We start from the raw sequence: 20,784 nt of genomic DNA, 5'->3' as shown, positions 1-20,784 counted from the left end.
CTAGAAATACCATTTGACCCAGCCATTCCATTACTGGGTATATACCCAAAGGATTATAAATCATGCTGCTATAAAGACACATGCACACGTATGTTTCTTGTGGCACTATTCACAACAGCAAAGACTTGGGACCAACCTAAATGTCCATCAGTGATAGACTGGATTAAGAAAATGTGGTACATATACACCATGGGATACTATGCAGCCATAAAAAATGATGAGTTCATGTCCTTTGTAGCGACACAGATGAAGCTGGAAACCATCATTCTCAGCAAACTATCACAAGGACAAAAAAACCAAACACCACATGTTCTCCCATGTTCTCACTGGGACTGGACATTCCCAATTGGGACATTCCAATCCCAATAGAAACGTACACAATGAACCAATAATATAGCCCATACCTGGCAGTTCCAAGATTCTTCTAACAACAAATCACATCAGTTGACCAACGGGTTTTACCTTCGGCACTGAGGAAAAGATCCTATTATTCTTACTGTTTCCTTGCCCACTTCCAGTCTATGTTTGCCCTGTGCCACTTTCTGTATTAAACTGGAGACAGAACGAATCCTTAATGATCTCAAAGCACCATGTGCCAGAACTGCTTTCCTTCCTGATTTTGTCGGTTCTCTTTCCCTATATGAATACCTCTTCCCAGCTGGCTTAATAGTTTTTCAACCTGGTTTTTCTTTCTGGCTAGGACACCTGACTCTGACTATAGCTCTGATACATCAACTGCATGTTCAAAAATCTCACCAGCTCCCGATTAACGAAGAAAATCCAAACTTCTTGCCTTGCAGTAAAAACCTCCATATACACCTGAAAATGAACCTTCAAGGTTATTTCTTGCTGTTCCTCCTCTCCAGCCATGTGGAAGGCCATCCTGTCTGCAGACATTTGTTTCTGCTGTTTTCTCCCTGACAAATGCCGACCACCCCAAGACTCCTCACACCTAAATTCCACATGCTAAAAAAAAATCATTCCCACCATGAAGCCTTCTTTGGTCTTCTCTAGATGGAAAGAAGTCCTCCTTCCTGTGAACTCTCGTAGAACTTCTGTGGCTTGCATCACTTTCTGCCTTGTTTTAGAGTCTCGTACCTGAGGTTCATTGCAAGACCATAAGCTCCCCACCAAGGTCCCCCACATGCTGGGCAATGTGTTTTACATAGTAGATTCTTACAGGAATCAGGAGATAAGAGAAAAAGAAGAATGAGAAAGAGAGAAGTGTCAAGAAGGAAAAAATGCCCAATACAGATAACCTCTCATCTTACCCCATCAGGTGATTCAAAATGCACTCAATGAACCCACAGTCATCTTCAATCTGAAGTAAAAATTAAAAAGCAAAATAGTACAATTTTTGTAATAATGCGGGTAAATATTAGGTATGCCTTGCTATAAAATGTGAGGTGTGTTTTGGGTTAAAGCATTTTTTTTTAGAATGGGATAAAAGGATAGCCTCAGTCTTGCCTCTGTGCCTTTGAACTTGCTGTTCGCCTTGCCCAGAGGGTTGTCTCTATCTTCCCAGCTTGGCAAATGCTTACCAAGACCTCAGGATGGCCCCGGCACCAGCTGCCCCCCAGGAAGCCTTTGTATACCTCACCCATAGCCCCAAGCGCCACCTGCACACGAGTGCTCATTCAGTATAGATACATCCCACACATTCACTATGCCAGGCATCTCACTGACATGACACAGGGTATATAAATACTAAGGAGACAGTCCATCCCTCAAGGAGTCCGGGAATATGGAGTGAAAAAGACTGAGAAGTAAATGGATAACGATATCTGTATTAAGTAGACTCTTACAAGCCTAGAAGGCTGCACAAGATGCTGAGAAAACAGAAAGGGAAGCCCTGGAGCCAGGCTGGTGAAGGGGTCAGAGGGTTAAGGAGGGTTTCCCAGGGGAAAACAGCAGCTGAGCTGGACCTTAGGGGAGAAGTAGGAATTAGCTGGACCAAACGGGTATATCAAGGGAGGGAAAAGCCTACAGATAAGGTTTTGTCATCTGGTTTTCTTTGTTTTTGTTTTTGTTTTTTTGAGACAGGGTCTCGCTCTGTCACCAGGCTGGAGTGCAGTGGCGCAATGTCCACTACAACCTCCGACTCCCTGATTCAAGCGACTCTCCTGCCTCAGCCTCCTGAGTAGCTGGGATAACAGGCACGCACCACCACGACCAGCTAACTTTTGTATTTTTAGTACAGACGGGGTTTCACCATGTTGGTCAGGATGGTCTCCATCTCCCGACCTCGTGATCTGCCCGCCTCGGCCTCCCAAAGTGCTGGGATTACAGGCATGAGCCACCGCGCCCAGCCTACTGTTGTTCTTATTTATGTCATCTTCTCCTTTCAGCACATTGCCCCTAGTATCTTATTGTTCCCTCAGTCAGGAACTTAACATTCACAAAGCTCCTCCCTCATACTATTTTTTAATGCCTTTCAGTTCAACAGCCTACGATTCCGCCTTTTTTAAATGTGTGTGTGTGAATTTTTGAATAGGCAATACACTGTATGGTGTAAAATGTGAAAGATAAGAGTAGATGATGAAAAGTAAGTTCACCTGCCACTGAGTTCCCTTTCAAGAGGTGACCACAAGCACCAGTTTTCCAAGCGTTCTTTAAATTACCGTTTCTGGCTCTTTACAGGGATACTGGCTGGATCCACTTTCCACCTGCAACTTTTGCATCTGAGAAGACACTGGCTGCTTCCAGGTGCTCATAGCATTTACGAGCACTAATTAGTACAAGCAAAATGTATCCCACACGTCCTCAGACAGATCTCCTCTCCCATAGCTTCATTCCCCTGCAAAAGGCTGGCTTTAGACAAGCAAGGCAGGCAGGGGCTCGCCCAGAGGGGAAGCTGACACTTTGTAGGGCTGACAAACAGGAGACGCTGGGAAACAGGACAGCTTTCTTCAATTATGCAAAGGGCTGTAATGGAGAAGAGAGATTAGAGCTGGTCCCTCTGATGTCAAAGGGTAAAACGCGACGGATGGAAGGAAGCCATGGAACTTGCCCCATGAAAAGCTGTTCTAACAGACACAGCTGGTCAAATGAAGCGGAATCCCTGGAGGCTTCAGTCTAGGGCAATGTAGGAAACAATTAAACACCAAAAAGCCATGAGACTAGATGACAGGATCAATGCTTCTCACAGAAAAAGACACACCCCATTAATCACATGTAATCTAATTTTAGGTAGCATAAAAATAGCCCACTAATAAAATCTAATTGTAAGTAGCATAAAAGTAACTTTTTATTTCAATGGTTAGTTTTATGCATATTTCTCTATATAAAAATATATAACTAATAAGAATAGCTAGCATTCTGTGAGCACTTACTATGTGCTAGGCACTATTGTAAATATTTTACTTTTTTTTCATTTAATTCTCATAAAAACGCTATAAGACAGAGATTATTATTGTCTCCATTTTGCACCCAGGGAAACAGACACACAAAAAAATGTAGTGACTTGCTCCCAGTCACCACACCAGGAAGATGTAGAGCCAGGATTTGAACCCAGATAGTCTGGCTCCAGAGTCCTAGCTGCAACATTATGAAATCCAAACAGTATGCTTCGGATGAGGCTAAGCACAGGATAGAATCCAGAGAGATATAACTAATAATGGTAGTTCTTGTATATAGCAAAAAGCATGGCTACAGCACTCAAATCACTGGTGTTTGAAACATACTTGTCTAGATGTTTCAATAAGGTCCCTTCTGAGCCATCTCATAGAATTATGATGTAACTACTGAGAGCTCTTATAACTTATGCCATTCTGTGATCACGGAGTACCAATCATCAGAAGTGAAGTTACACTGCCAAAATAAGGATGTTCCAGGGACAATACTGTGCTTTACAGTCTCATAAAAAGTTGCTATGTTGCATAGAAACTTTCTTGCTATGCCCTCCAAAACAAACACTGGAATGCAGGTGTGGACAAACGCAGCCAAGACCTTAACTGAATATCACTGGGGCACCCCACTTCCTGCATCCCTCACCTCAGCCTCACATACCTGCACTCTAGTGGAATAGATCTGCCCTCTCATGCCCAAACTCCACTTAAGGGCAGAAAACACACACATACACTAAGTGGGAGCTTATGGGGGTCATGCCTGGGTCTCTAATTGCTACTCTTAGGGGCTCTTACCCTTATTGCTATTGATTGTTTATTACGGAATCACGTAGAATCACAAAATTAGAACATCTCAGAGTTTAGTGTGTTGTCCATGTTTCCCCCAGGCATGGCTACCCTCTATCTAAGAGGAAAAAAAAATCCCTCATCTTTTCTTTCAAAATGCAAATTTCAGCATGCATCATAAGGCACCACTCTATAAGTGTTTGCAAGAGATACAGAAACCAAGGGAACACGTGGAATCCTTGAAAAAAGGACACACCCATGCTCAGTGCACACTTCCCCTTCATCACAACTTCAGATGCAAGCCCAACAACAGAGAGTTATTACCTGATAACAAGGTAGCTCACCAAAATCGGTGATGACTGCTACAATTAGAAAGTCTGAAATAATGAACATGTACCTGCAAGCATGACACGAGCACAGAAGAGAAAATGCTACTGTGGAAATGAGTTTAATTACTATGAGGTAGGCAATGCTTTTCTTCATTCAGTCATCTTTGCGAGTAAGTGAACCCTAAATGCCTCCGACTTTTTTTCCCCTTCAATGGAACCAACATGAGATCCTTTCTTTTTTTTCTGAAGCCTGCCACACAGAACCAGGAGCAGGTGAAGAGCTACACCTCCAGGGAACAGTTGAGAACAAATGAACAATGAGCCTGTCACCACCATCACCACAAGGAATTAAAAAGAAATTAAAACAATTGGATTCTATGACGCACCCTCAGTAAATGCTAATTACTTCCAAGTAGATACTTGGTTGTCGGAACTTCACTATCAATTACAGCTTTCCTGGGAGTGGGTGGAGGGGATGGTTCAAGCTAGCATACAATTTTATTTCTTATCCTTTAATCTTTCCAAATGATTTGGGTTGTCCCTTACCCTTTGCCCTGGACATTGGCAATGCAATTCTAAATGCAAAGGATGCAACCCAAAGGTTGCTGGCAATATCTCAAGGGATCAATTCTCTCTCTTGAAATATCTCTTGTTTTTCAGATTTTACAAGATCAATATGGGGTCTGCAGGCAGAATAATAATCAACAGCATCCCTTGATTAAGATGCCAAGAGGAGCCAAGCGCGGTGTCTCACGCCTGTAATCCCAGCACTTTGGGAGGCTGAGGTGGGTGAATCACCTGAGGTCAGGAGTTCAAGATCAGCCTGACCAACATGGAGAAACCCCATCTCTACTAAAAATACAAAAATTAGCTGGGTATGGCAGACCATGCCTGTAATCCCAGCCACTCAGGAGGCTGAGGCCAAAGAATCGCTTGAAACCGGGAGGCAGAGTTTGCGGTGAGCCGAGATCATGCCATTGCACTCCAGCCTGGGCAACAAGAGTGAAACTCCGTCTCAAAACAAACAAACAAACAAAGATGCCAAGAGGAAAACCAGATAGACGGGTCTTCTCCTTCTGATATATTCACATTGTGTATTAGGCATGACTCTTTCTGTTCTCTCTACTTTCACTGTCCTATTTAAAACATTTTTACCAGTGTTTCAATAGCTATTTTTATTGTGTTCATAAAATGCTATTTAGTAGAACTCTGAGACCCAAATATCATGCAAGGCCCCAGCAACATAAGGTTCAGAAGGATTCAATCCATTAAGAACTCAAACAAATATACAATAGTCAACAGTTCAAACAAATAATGGACAGAGAGGAAAGAACAGCATTTTATAGGGTCCCAGGATTAAACTGTTCTGCCAGGGAGACAGGTAGGAATAAACAGGCAGGAAAGGTTTCACAGAAGAGTGGCACTAGAGTTATGCGACTGGACGGGCACCAGCAGGTAGAAAAGGTGTCCGCGACAAGGAGAAAAGCTTGAAGGAAAGTAGAAATGGCAAAGTGGAAAGATACTTCTTGGAGTTTAGAGTTTAGGACACAGGAAGTTAACCATGTCTTTGGGACTCCCATGTAGAGATAACAGTGAGGCAGTCTAGATGTCAACAGGGAGGTAAGAAGAGAAACTAACTGCCCAGAGGATAGCTGAGATCAAGCGAAGAGATGATAGCCCCAGGGAGTGGCATGGGAGAAGAAAGGTCCTACAGCAGACCTCAGGGGACACTCCTCACACCTGCAGCCACATGGACCTTTGCTCTTGCCCGAGGGTATGAAGCTCATCCCACCTTGGCACATGCCTGCAAGGTCCAGAATGCTTCTCCCCACTCCCTTTGGCCCACTGAAGTCCAGACCTCAGTTTAAAAACCTCTTCCTCAGCTTTGAAGCTGAGTAAGTGCTCTGTAGTTTCCCCTCCCAGGGCTTAGGAAACCTGAAACCATGCAGCGGTGTGTGTGACCATTTATGAAATATCTGCTCCCCACTAGACCCTGCCTGCCTCACCCCGTGTGTCCAGCAAGAGGGCTGCCACAGAGCAGACTCTCAATAAGTATCTCCTGAGTCAATGATGGCACAGCTGTGGTCAGAGAGATGGGAGGTGCGTCAGAAATGAGCGGCGTCCAGAGAGCCGAAAGAGGCGAGTGTATCTGGAAGACGGTAGTCAGCTATGTCAAAGCTGCCCAGAGAATAAGCATGATTACACACCAAAGAGGCCTACTTCTAAGAAACCTGAGGGAATGATCAAACTTCCCAAGGCAGTAGTTCAATCAGGTCTACTACCCGAATCAACCCCTTTCAATCACAGCCAATCATCCACAAAATGAAGGCCAACTTCCTTAGCCATTACCGAGAGCCTTCCTCAAGCAGGATGTACTTCCAACCTCTACCTCCACTGATCTCCAACTTGAACCTCACGTTGGTCAACACAATTTATTCCCTGTTGCTGAACACACTCTATACCTTGCACTACTCCATAGACAATGGCCTCCCAGTTCTCCAACCTGCCAAGCCCTACAAGTGCTTCAAAGCCAAGGAAAAGCACCAGCTGCTCTTCACCGTCCACCTAATCCTAAACTGCTGTGCCTGTGGCCATCATTCTGCATCTGAAGTGCTGAAGCAGCTTTGGTCTCAATGGTGAGAATGAATGGTTTATCATTCATACACTTGGTGTACTTTGTAAGGCTGTGTGTACTTTATCTCCCCTTACTTATCAGTGAGTTTCTGGAGAGCATTTCACACTTCTGTCTGCTCAAAAGTGCTACCGTGATGATTTGCACACAGGCAACACACATTTCCCCTTAGCACTCTCCTACCTAATCCATAACTGAGCCCCTGATCTGCCCTGCCACACTCTTCCCCATCTCAGCACACTGCATTCACAACTTCATCTCTTTCCTTACTTAGACCAAAGAACTTGCAATCCTTCTCAATGCCTCTCTTCCTCTCATACCTCATAGCTAATCCATCAGCACGTCCTGTGGGCTCAGCCTGAAAAGTAAAATCAGATTTCGACCACTTCTCCCCACCTCCACCACTAACCCTGGACCCAGGTCTCCATAATCTCCTGCCTGCATTACTGCGATGGCTTTGAACCTGCCTCCCTGCTCCCCTGCTGGCCCCCTGCTTCCATCTCCTCTCAGCAAAGCCCTTGAGTGATCCTTTCAAAATGAAGTCAGATGACAGCACTCCTGCTCAAAACCCTCCAGCCACTTCCCATCTCACAAAGGAAAAGCAAAAGTCCTAACAATGGCCTATGAGGCCGTTCCTGGTATGGCCCCTACCTCCCTCTGACCTCACTCCTGACCAGTCCTCTCCCCACCAGCAACTTTGCCCAGACACACTGGCCTCTCTGTTCCATGCCACACCAAGCACACTCCCGTCTGGGGCTTGGAGACTCACTATTCCCTCTGTTGGGAATCTCCTTCCCCAACTGCTCCGCAAGCCTCACTTCCTGACTGCCTCCAGGTGGCCCAGTGCCACCCACCTTGTGAGGCTCTCCCTGATGACTTATCAAAATATCAACCCACTGCACTCCATCCTACAGCCTTCCCTTCTAAAGGTGTTCCCATAGTCCTTATCACTATCTTACATATATTTTACTTGTTTTCCTTGATTTTGATCTCTTTTGTCCACTACTATATCCTCAGTCCCTAAAACATTGCCTGGGATCATTAAAAACTCAATAAATACTTGTTGGCTATGTATCAAATCAACAGCTATTTGCTCTCGGAAATACAGTGTTGAATATCCATCTTTAAGACTGATCCAAACAAGAATGTGTTGTAAACACTTCCTGCTTATAAACCATGGCCATCCAGAGCTAAAGATCAACAAAGCTAGCAAAATTGGTGTCTTCCTAAACTTGACTCCAGGAACTCATGGTGCCATACTTTGATGCCTCTCCTAAATAAGTCTGGATCCCAGCTTGGGCATTCATCAGCTATCTAACCTTGGGAAAGGTACTCAGTGTCTCTAGGCTTCAATTTTCCCTTGTAAAGAACACTTAATTCCCTTAAACAAGGCATGTATAAAAGTATAACAGAGTTCCAAGATGGCGGCTGGGGTGGCCGGGTGGGGGGTTGAGGCAGAGGAGTTCGAAGATGCGCCTGATGTGGAGCCGCTGGAGCCTACGCTTAGCAACATCATCGAGCAGCGCAGCCTGAAGTGGATCTTCGTCGGGGGCAAGGGTGGAGTGGGCAAGACCACCTGCAGCTGCAGTCTGGCAGTCCAGCTCTCCAAGGGGCGTGAGAGTGTGCTGATCATCTCCACAGACCCAGCTCACAACATCTCAGATGCTTTTGACCAGAAGTTCTCAAAGGTGCCTACTAAGGTCAAAGGCTATGACAACCTCTTTGCTATGGAGATTGACCCCAGCCTGGGCGTGGCGGAGCTGCCTGACGAGTTCTTCGAGGAGGACAACATGCTGAGCATGGGCAAGAAGATGATGCAGGAGGCCATGAGCGCATTTCCCGGCATCGATGAGGCCATGAGCTATGCCGAGGTCATGAGGCTGGTGAAGGGCATGAACTTCTCGGTGGTGGTGTTTGACACGGCATCACGGGCCACACACTGAGGCTGCTCAACTTCCCCACCATCGTGGAGCGGGGCCTGGGCCGACTTATGCAGATCAAGAACCAGATCAGCCCTTTCATCTCACAGATGTGCAACATGCTGGGCCTGGGGGACATGAACGCAGACCAGCTGGCCTCCAAGCTAGAGGAGACTCTGCCCGTCATCCGCTCAGTCAGCGAGCAGTTCAAGGACCCTGAGCAGACAACTTTCATCTGCGTATGCATTGCTGAGTTCCTGTCCCTCTATGAGACAGAGAGGCTGATCCAGGAGCTGGCCAAGTGCAAGATCGACATGCACAATATCATTGTCAACCAGCTCGTCTTCCCTGACCCCGAGAAGCCCTGCAAGATGTGTGAGGCCCGCCACAAGATCCAGGCCAAGTATCTGGACCAGATGGAGGACCTGTATGAAGACTTCCACATCGTGAAGCTGCCGCTGTTATCCCATGAGGTGCGGGGGGCAGACAAGGTCAACACCTTCTCGGCCCTCCTCCTGGAGCCCTATAAACCCCCCAGTGCCCAGTAGCACAGCTGCCAGCCCCAACCGCTGCCATTTCACACTCACCCTCCACCCTCCCCACCCCCTCGGGGCAGAGTTTGCACAAAGTCCCCCCCATAATACAGGGGGAGCCACTTGGGCAGGAGGCAGGGAGGGGTCCATTCCCCCTGGTGGGGCTGGTGGGGAGCTGTAGTTGCCTCCTACCTCTCCCACCTCTTGCTCTTCAATAAAATGATCTTAAACTGCAAAAAAAAAAAAAAAAAAGTATAACAGCAGTTGCAGAACAGGCTTCCATAAATGTTGACAATCAACGTCAGCTTCTTTCCCTTCCCTTTATCCACAGAGGTAACCCCTACCCAGCCACTCCTCCCTGCGGACCTCTTGGTATCATTCAGTTGTCAAGAACATTTTTCTTTTTTTTTTTTTTTTGAGATGGAGTCTCGCTCTGTCCCCAGGCTGGAGTGCAGTGGCCGGATCTCAGCTCACTGCAAGCTCCGCCTCCCGGGTTCACGCCATTCTCCTGCCTCAGCCTCCCGAGTAGCTGGGACTACAAGCGCCCACCACCTCGCCCAGCTAATTTTTTGTATTTTTTAGTAGAGACGGGGGTTCACCGGGTTAGCCAGGATGGTCTTGATCTCCTGACCTCGTGATCCGCCCGTCTCGGCCTCCCAAAGTGCTGGGATTACAGGCTTGAGCCACCGCGCCCGGCCGGGAACATTTTTCAGTCTAGTTGAACACATATGTCTGTATTCTCGCCAAACTTTCTCATTAACGTTTATCAGATGATGTATAAGACACAATCGAATCACCGCAGAGCAAGAAAAAAAGCAAAATATGAATAATGCTTTTCCTAGAACACCCAAACCAAACCTGTTAAGATAAAGCTACCGTTTGGAAATGTATTTATTTACTCGAGGGGATTAATGACCAGAAGTCAAAATGATGGATGATAAATTTCAAAAAGTGGACCCTTACCTTAAAAAACACTTAAAAGGTGCAATTTTTACACACACATGCGCGCACACACACACACACACGAAGACTGACAAAATGATAAACTCTTCCAACAATTGGTAAACTTTCCCAATAAATGCAGTTAGTTTTCTCTATTTCCTGTATGCCAGGAAAATTTGTGGCTTGTCTCAAAAAATAAACAAAAAAAAAGTCTTATTTTGAAATAAAACACATGACTTCATTCACAGGAAGTAACCAAAAATGCAGCAAGGTCCTGTGTACATTTTGCCCAGCTTCTCCCAGTGAGAACGCCCTGCTTAACTAGAGTAAAATATCAAACCAGAAAACTGCACTGGTACATCTACAAACTTCATTCAGTTTTCACTAGCTTCAAACGCACTCATTGCCGTTCCCCGCTCCCGAGTGTGTATGCGTGTGTGCCGTGTGTGCGCTCGTCTGTGTAGATCTATGCCATTTTTTTATTGTGGTAAAATACACCTAAAATTAAGCTGTTAAACTAGTTTAAATGTACAGTTCAGTGGCATTAAGTACATTTACACTGTTGTACAGACATCACCACCATCCATCCCCAGGACTCTGTCCACCTTGCCAAAGTCTGTATCCATTCCTCTCTCCTCCCAGCCCCGAGCAACCACCTTCTACTTTCTGTCTCTATGAATTTGCCTAATGTAGGTACCTCATGTAAGCAGAATCATACAATAGTTGTGCATTTGTGACTGGTTCATTTCACTTTGCATCATGTCCTCAAGGTTCATTCATACCTCAACATGGGTCAGAATTTCCTTCCTTGTTAAGACTAAATAATATTCCATCATATATATATATACCACAATTTGTTCATCCACCCATCAATGGACATTTGGGTTGTTTTCACCTTTGCCCACAGTGAATAATGCTGCTATGAATATGAGTGTACAAATATCTATTTGAATCCCTGCTTTCCATTCAGACTATATATCCAGAGGTGGGGTATATATCCAGAAGTGGAATTGCTAAATCATATAACAGCTATGTCTAATTTTTGAGGAAACATCATACTATTTTCCATAGCAGTTACACCATTTCACATTCCCACCAGCAATGCACAAGAGTTCCAACTTCCCCCACATCCTCACCAACACTTGTAATTTCCCTAACTTTTTAAATAATTGCCATTACAATGGGTGTGAAGAAGTATCTCACTACAATTTTCATTTGCATTTTCCTAATGATTAGTGATATTAAGCATTTCTTCAGTGCAATCTGATAACATGTTTAGAATCATGTAATCATGGCCACAATCAGGATGCTGAACTGCTCCATCACCACAAATATCCTGCCTCCTCCTGCTACCCTTTTATGGCCAGACCCTCCCCCATTCCATACCCCTGGCAACCACTATCTGTTCTCCATCTCTATAATTTTGTTACTTCCAAAATGTTATGTTAATAGAATCATATAGTATTTAACCTTTTTATATTGGCTTTTTTTTCAATCCACATAATTCCCTGGAGATCCATCCAAGTTGCTGCATGTATCAACAGCTCATTCCTTTTCATTGTTACATAGTATTCCATGGTATGGATGTATCACGGTTGTTAATCCACTCATTAAAGGATATTTTGGTGGCTTCCATTATTTTTCTATTCTGCATAAAGCTGCTATGAACACTTTCATGCAGGTTCACGTGTGAAAATAAGTTTTCATTTCTCTGGAATAAATACCCAATAGTGCAACTGCTGAGTTGTGTAGTCAGTACATTTTTAGTTTTACAGGGAAGTGCCAAACTGGATTCCAAAGTGGCTGTACTATTTTACATTACTCCAGAAATATATCAGTGATCCAGGATTTCTGATTTCTCAGCAGTATGTGGTATTCTCGCTATTTTTATTTTAGCCATTCTGATAGGTGTGCAGTGGTATTTCACTGTGGTTTTAATGTGCATTTCCCTAATGGGTAAGGATATGAACATCTTTTCGTGTCTTATTTGCCATCTGCATATCCTATTCGCTGAAACGTCTGTAAAGTCTGCTCATGTCTTTGCCCATTTCCAAATTGGATTGTTTTATTACTGAGTTTTGAGAGTTCTTTATATATTCTAGATACTGTCTATTTTTGGATATGTGGATTACAAACATTTTCTTCCAGTCTGTAGCTCATCTTTTCATCCTCTTTTTGCTTTTCAGAGCAGAAGTTTCTAACTGTGGCTTGCCTTCTCATTTTTTTATGATGTCTTTTGAAAAGCAGTTTTTAGTTTTGATTAAGTCTATTTTTAAACAATTTTTTAGAGACAGGATCTCGCCCTGTCACCCAGGCTCGTGTGTAATAGCACAAGCATGGCTCACTGCAGCCTCAAACTCCTGGGCTCAAGTGAGCTTCCTGCCTCAGCCTCCTGAGTAGCTGGGACCACAGGAATGTGTCACCACACCCAGGTAATGTTTTGTTTTGTTTGTAGAGACAGAGTCTCACTATGTTACCCAGGCTGTTCTCAAACTCCTGTACTCAAGCAATCCTCCCACCTCAGCCTCCTGAGTTGCTGGGATTACAGGTGTGAGCCATTGCACCCAGTTCCGAAAGTGTATTTTATTAATGTTTTCTTTTATGGGCCATGCTTTTGATTCTATATTTAAGATATTATCTTACATTTAGGTCCATGATCAATTTTGAAATAATTTTTGGCCGGGTGTGGTGACTCACACCTTTAATCCCAGCACTTCGGGAGGCCAAGACAGGCAGATCACTTGAAGTCAGGAGTTTGAGACCAGTCTGGCCAACATGGTGAAACCCTGCCTCTACTAAAAATATAAAAATTAGCCAGGTGGGTAGCATGCATCTGTAATCCCAGCTATTCTGGAGACTGAGGCACAAGAATTGCTTGAACCTGGGGGGCGGAGGTTGCATTGAGCTGTGATCATGCCGCTGCACTCTAGCCTGGGAGACAGAGCAAGACTCCATCTCAAAAAAAAGAGAAAAAAAAATTGAAATAATTTTTGTGCACATGGTGTGAGGGAAGGATCTAAGAGTCTGTGTTTTGCACATGGATATCCAGTTGTTCCAGCACCATTTGTTGAAAAGATTATCGTTTCTCCATTGCAGTATCTTCGTACCTTTGTCAAAAACCAATTGGCCATAAATATGTAGGCTCATTTCTAGACTTTTTATTGTGCTCCATTGATCTTTGGCTATGGCCAAATTCAGTAATGTAAGTCCTCAAAACTATCATCTTTTCTCAAAACTGCCTTGGCCATTTCTTAAAAGATACACAAGTGGTAATCAAACATATGAAAAACTGCTCAACATTACTAATCACCAGAGAGATGCAAATTAAAACCACAATGAGATATATTTGTTAGTCAGAATGGCTATTAAAAAGTCAAAAACCAGCAGATGTTGAAGCACGCAGAGAAAAGGGAATGCTCATACACTGTTGGAAGGAATGTAAATTAGCACAACCTCTTTGGAAAACAGTATAGACATTTCTCAAACAGCTAAAAATAGAACTGCCATACGATCCAGGAATCCCACTACTGGGCATCTGCCCAAAGGAAAAGAAATCATTTTATCAAAAAGATACCTGCATTCATAGTTTATCGCAGAACTATTCACAACAGCAAAATCATGGAATCAACCTAAGTGTACATCAGTGAACGACGGGATAGAAAACAAAGATGTGGTACATACATTACGGAATACTCTGCAGCCATCAAAAAAGAATGGACTAATGTCCTTTGCAGCAATATGAATACAACTGGAGGCCATTGTCCTAAGTGAAATAACTCAGAAATAGAAAATCAAATACCACATGTTCTCACTGACAAGTGGGAACTAAATAATAGGTACACGCGGACATAAAAACGGCAACGATAGATACTGGGGTCTCCAAGTTGGGGAGTGGTGGTGAGGGCTTAAAAAATTATCTACTGGGTACAATGCTCACTATGTGGGTGCTCGGTACACTAGAAGTCCAAACCTCACCACTACACAGTATATCCAGGTAACAAACTCCCTAAGTCTAAAAACGAAAAATAAAGAAATAAAAACAAAAGTATCTCGGTGATTCTAGGTCCTCTGTGTTTCCGTAAGCACCTCATATTTACATACATAGTTCTATCAAAAATACTCACAAAAACAAATGATTAACTATAATCTATTCTAGAACTCCACCTTTTATAAGATTTCTCTCAAAAAGAGACCACGCTGTACTGTTAACCATGGGTAAAATCGTATCTGCCTCATCTTTTCAAGTAACAGGAATGGCTGAAACCTACTAAAAATAATACCTAACACTTAATAAAAGGAAAATAATCTGTACATGGAAAAACAAAATCTGGTACACTCAAAATATTATCTGTGGTTACAGCTGAGTAGTGTGACTAGTGATGACTAGGTTTTCCTTTTAACAGTTTCCCAAATTTTCCAAAGTATGCATATGTTACATTATGACTTATTTTTTCTTATTACAAATACATAGATCTTCAATGTTTAATTTTCCTTTTATTATAACCTTTGCTTTTTGACGGATAAGCACTGTGTTACCATCTAAGTTGTTAGCATGAATACACCAGTGTTTACCATGAGTCCTGGACTTCCCTTTTCCAATTCACAAAATCCGAGATAGAACAACAAACTTGATTCATGCTTTGCTTTATTCATTTGCTGCTGTGTGTCATAAATATTCAGGAATCAACCTTGCTTGATTTATTCTGATCTTAATAACATGTATTTTATTTTTTTCCTCATTATCCTGGAGTGATATGCAAATAGGAAACAATAACCAGTAGACAGGAAGGAAATGAGATTTCAACTTCACCAACAGTAAATGCTTCTGTCATGTTTTTCAGAGAGTTGGTGTGAGTTGAGCACAATGAATACAGATTTCCTCCTTAAATCACATTATTAACCGAAATGCGTTGAATAGAACAGTGAGACCACATGTTGGTGAAATGAAGTATCGACAAAAATTGGCAAGATATGTAATGAAATGGTGAATGGAGTCTTTCAGTAGCTGAATCTCTTGTCTTCTTTCAATATATCAGGTCCTTTCGAGCTTTATTTCTTTGCCTCAACCTCACAACTTCAGATATCATTAGCACAAACACCCTCAACTTCTTGCTTCCTTATCTCCCTGACCTGGATCAATTCAACCACCTCTACCTGGGTTGCTGAATATTGACCCTGAAAGCCATGTAACTGTGCCAATCACACTTACATACATCTCCAATATCAGTATCAGCTGGACACTCAACCCTAAAAGGAAATCCTTTGACCTCACTTTAGAGAGTTTTCCCTCCCATCAATTTACAACCTCTGCTAGATCATAAAGGAGCTTTATTATTGGATGAAAATCATTTAAAACTCTTAAAGCAGATAGAGCAAAATATCCTATTCAGGAGAAATTCACTCTCTCAAATTTACAGCAATGATGTTTCAAGAATGTTTTCAAACAAGGAGAGGCCCCAGGTCAAGATTTCAACATCAGCAGTTCACATAACGAGCTCACGAAATAATGGGTCAGAAGTCTCGGCGACCATGAAATACACCTTCTAAAAAGGAAAATGGAGCCCCCCCCAGGCCCTGCCCTACCCCCTATACTATGACCTTACATTCAGATTCTAAAATGTGAACATGCTTGTTGGGATTAACAACACAAAGGAACATGAACGTAAGAAAAAAATTAAAAAGAGGGTAGTAATTAAATTGCTTCCCATTGGCTTCATAAATGATTGAGGAAAACGTCATTCCCACTAGAGTTCTCCTATCCACCAGCAGGCACTTAAGGAAAATATATTCTTTTTTGAAAATCAACAGAGTGAACAGACAACCTACAGAATGGAAGAAAATTTTTGCAATCTGTCCATCTGACAAACGGCTAATATCCAGAGTCCTCGCAGACTGTTTATTAGACCTCTGTCAGATGGACAGATTGCAAAAATTTGTTTTCTTTCAAACAAATTTAAAAGAAAAAAACTCCATTAAAAGTGAGCAAAGGACACAAACAGACACTTCTCAAAAGAAGACATTCATGCAGCCGACAAACATATGACAAAAAAGCTCAACATCATTGATCACTCCAGAAATGCAAATCAAAACCACAATGAGATACCATCTCATGCCAGTCAGAATGGCAATTATTAAAAAGTCAAGAAACAACAGATGCTGGTGAGGTTTCAAATAAAAAGAAATGCTTTTACACTGTTAGTGAGAGCACAAGTCATTCAACCATTGCAGAAGACAGTGTGGCGATTCCTCAAAGATCTAGAACCAGAAATACCATTTGACTCAGCAATCTCATTACTGGGTATATACCCAAAGGAATAGCAATCATTCTATTATAAAGATACGTTCACATGTAAGTTTACTGCAGCATTATTCACGATAGCAAAGACCTGGAATCAACCCAAATGCCCATCAATGACAGACTGAATAAAGAAAATGTGGTACATATACACCATGGAATACTATGCAGCCATAAAAAGGAATGAGATAATGTCTTTTGCAGGGACATGGATAGAGCTGGAAGCTGTTATCAGCAAACTAATGCAGGAACAGAAAATCAAACACCACATGTTCTCACTTATAAGTGAGAGCTGAACAATGAGAACACATAGACACAGGGAGGAGAATAACACATACTAGGACCTGTAAGTACGACGGTGGGAGGGAGAGCCTCAGGAAGAATAGTTAATGCATGCTGGGGTTAATACCTAGGTGATGGGTTGATCTGTGCAGCAAACCACCATGGCACATGTTTACCTATGTAACAAACCTGCACATACTGTGCATGTACCCCAGGACTTAGAGTTGAAGAAAATAAAACAAAAAAAGTGTTTTTGTACATCTATGTACATATATGTACATATATGTATATATATGTACATATACATATACATACACACATATATACATATATACACAGACATATATATTCTTTTTTAAGCCACAAAGTTCAATGTTTGAAAGTATTTGGGGCCATCAGACTAAATGTCACCAAATTAGACTAAATGTCATCAAAGTTTGATTTTCATATACATCAATTAAAGCTACATACAGCTACAAAGCATGCACCCTAATCCACCAGCCACTACTCAAATGATCAACTTGGCATCATAATGAAAGAAAATACCTCAGCTCGGCCGGGCGCGGTGGCTCAAGCCTGTAATCCCAGCACTTTGGGAGGCCGAGATGGGTGGATCACGAGGTCAGGAGATCGAGACCATCCTGGCTAACACGGTGAAACCCCATCTCTACTAAAAAAATACAAAAAAATTAGCCGGGCGTGGTGGCGGGCGCCTGTAGTCCCAGCTACTCGGGAGGCTGAGGCAGGAGAATGGCATGAACCCAGGAGGCGGAGCTTGCAGTGAGCCGAGATAGTGCCACTGCACTCCAGCCTGGGCGACAGACAGAGCAAGACTCCACCTCAAAAAAAAAAAAAAAAGAAAATACCTCAGCTCATGCCCTGTGCTCAGGAGGTCAGTAGCTTCATTTCCAAATGCAAGAGAACACATTTTTCAGATATGATAAAACAGACAAGCCAGCACCTCTGAGGTCTGAACTACCCGCAGAACAATAAGCACCAGCATAGAGAATCTGCTAAGGAATCCAGATGCTAAATTTATTTTAAGTAAACCAACAATAGCACCAGCAATAGAAGAATTTAATTACAGATTATGGCATCAAGAGATAAAATACACATATCCCATATTACTGTGGATCAGCAGGAAAGCTTCTGAGTATCTTCTTATGGATTCATTTAACAAAGCATCATCATCACTACATTTGTCACAGGATTTATAGTAATCTCACACCAAATTCACTTCTTTTAACTGAACAAGTTTCGATGAGTAATGTGAGATTTTATGGCTCCTACCATATGCCATGACTATAATATGACATTCTCGGTTATACTTCTACTGTCTTACAAGCTATAAATAATGAATCAGATTTCTTTCTTAGTTTTCCTAAGGATAAACCCTTAGACTGTAATATGCAAGCAAAGCTATCTGAATATATACCTACCAAGTTGTTTTAATTATTTTTAATAATTCCATTAACAGTGAAATAACAACAGGCTACTTAAATAAGTTTTGTTTTTTTGTTTTGTTTTGTTTTGTTTTTTTGAGACGTTAGTCTTGGTCTGTCGCCCAGGCTGAAGTGCAGTGGCACGATCTCACCTCACTGCAAGCTCTACCTCCTGGGTTCACGCCATTCTCCTGCCTCAGAGCAGCTGCGACTACAGGTGCCCGCCACCACGCCCGGCTAATTTTTTTCTTTGTATTTTTAGTAGAGACAGGGTTTCACTGTAGCCAGGGTGGTCTCAATCTCCTGACCTCATGATCTGCCCGCCTCGGCCTCCCAAAGTGCTGGGATTACAGGCGTGAGCCACTGTGCCCAGCCTTAAATAAGTATTTTTTAAAGTTCTCTTAAAAGTAGACAATAAGCAACGTATAAATGTTTATCTCTCAGGAAACAAAAGCAATCATAGAACTTGAGAAATCAACCCAGAAGATAAAAGAGTGAACTAATTTAATAAATATTGACAACTTATTATGTGCCAGGGATTGTTCTAGGTATGGGAGACACAACAGAGAGGATAAGGAGCATTGTTTGGTCATTTACCCAGCATGTGTTCCCTCCTTCCTAATGAAACCCTGATTCTGTTCAGGAATTCACCTCTCCTCCAAAGCTTCCCCTCACTCCATGGGTAGGTCTGACTGATCCAAGGGTAATTCCATTCCCATCACTAGTGATGGGTTCAGGAACGTGGCCCAACCTAGGCCAAAGGCCCACAAAGAGGGTGGTAACTTTCATGGACACTTTTGGAAAAGATCTTTCTCGATCTTCTGCAGCTTTCAAGAAACAATTCTCTCTTCTTCTAGACAGTGTGCTGAGAAGCGAGCTCTGGAACTGCTGCAGCCATCTTTAGGATGGCTTGGGGATGTGGAGAAGAGAGCCAGGACAGTCACATGGAAGTGAATCTGGACCCACCAGCTGATGTCATGTGGGAACTCCACCCTAACTTCTCAGTGTCCATATTATGTGTGCCAATACATCTCATTCTTTAACCAATCTTAACTGGATATGCTGTGTAAACATCTGAAAGCAACCTCTGAAGGTCACACATTGTCTCTTTGCTTCAGAATCTCTAATCTAGGAAAGAACACAGACCCCAGCCCAGTATTCAGTATTAGGCTCTCTGTGACGCTGTGTCCACAGCTCACCAGGGTATTCCCTCATCTCTGATTGGGAATCCATAAGGAACTTGTACACTGACTAACACTCAGAAAACTACTTCCAAGAAGAGGAAAAGAAGAAAGGCAGAGGCCAAGGCAGAAAATTAGTGGGGCCACTACCCTCCTCAGAGAGTAATGTTTCCGCTATTAGCTAAGTCATTTAAATAGCAGCATTTCAGGAAAATGGTGTGCAGGCAGCTGCAGGAATGTGGTCCTTTCTGGCATTCTGCCACCCAGTCAAGTCTCATCAATGTTTAAGTTAAAAGAAAATTTTAAACGGGTTTTAGTAGACAAAACAAATCATGAATAAAACAAATTCTAGAACATTACAAATAGCTAACCTACAAAATGATCACTTAATTGTTGTCTTTTTAATAATAAAAATTCTTACCCATATATCAACATCAATAAATAGAAACCATTTTTTATTTAAAGATATAACTTTGTCTTCCTTACTCACCCCAAGCTGTTGAAAATGGTCATCAAAAATCTTTTTTTTTTTTTATACTTTAAGTTCTAGGGTACATGTGCACAATGTGCAGGTTTGTTACATATGTATACATGTGCCATGCTGGTGTGCTGCACCCATTAACTCGTCATTTACATTAGGTATATCTCCTAATGCTATCCCTCCCCTCTACCCACAATAGGACCCGGTTTGTGATGTTCCCTTTCCTGTGTCCAAGTGATATCATTGCTCAGTTTCCACCTATGAGTGAGAACATGCAGTATTTAGTTTTCCGTTCTTGCGATAGTTTGCTGAGAATGATAGTTTCCAGCTGCATCCATGTCCCTACAAAGGACACAAACTCATCCTTTTTTATGACTGCATAGTATTCCATGGTGTATATGTGCCACATTTTCTTAATCCAGTCTGTCACTGATGGACATTTGGGTTGATTCCAAGTCTTTGCTATTGTGAACAGTGCCGCAATAAACATACGTGTGCATGTGTCTTTATAGCAGCATGACTTATAATCCTTTGGGGTATATGCCCAGTAATGGGATGGCTGGGTCAAATGGTATTTCTAGTTCTAGATCCTTGAAGAATTGCTACACTGTCTTC

At 42.6% G+C, this 20,784-nt stretch overlaps 2 protein-coding genes across 7 annotated transcripts in view; one reads left to right on the top strand and one right to left on the bottom strand.

Moving 5' to 3' along the window:
• The window catches only part of MTUS2 (microtubule associated scaffold protein 2), a 636,712-nt gene that overhangs the window by 556,680 nt on the left and 59,248 nt on the right, over positions 1–20,784 (bottom strand). The window lies entirely within an intron of this gene.
• Positions 8,498–9,807, top strand: LOC140710700 (ATPase GET3-like). Its single transcript, XM_073013109.1, is given in 2 exon segments — positions 8,498–9,017; positions 9,020–9,807. Coding segments are annotated over 2 exon segments (1,044 nt in total). The 5' UTR covers positions 8,498–8,515; the 3' UTR covers positions 9,562–9,807.

This window comes from Chlorocebus sabaeus, chromosome 3, assembly GCF_047675955.1.
Source record: "Chlorocebus sabaeus isolate Y175 chromosome 3, mChlSab1.0.hap1, whole genome shotgun sequence".
Taxonomy (NCBI): domain Eukaryota; kingdom Metazoa; phylum Chordata; class Mammalia; order Primates; family Cercopithecidae; genus Chlorocebus; species Chlorocebus sabaeus.
Note: the sequence above shows the minus strand (reverse complement) of the source record. Positions and strands in the feature narration are given on the sequence as shown.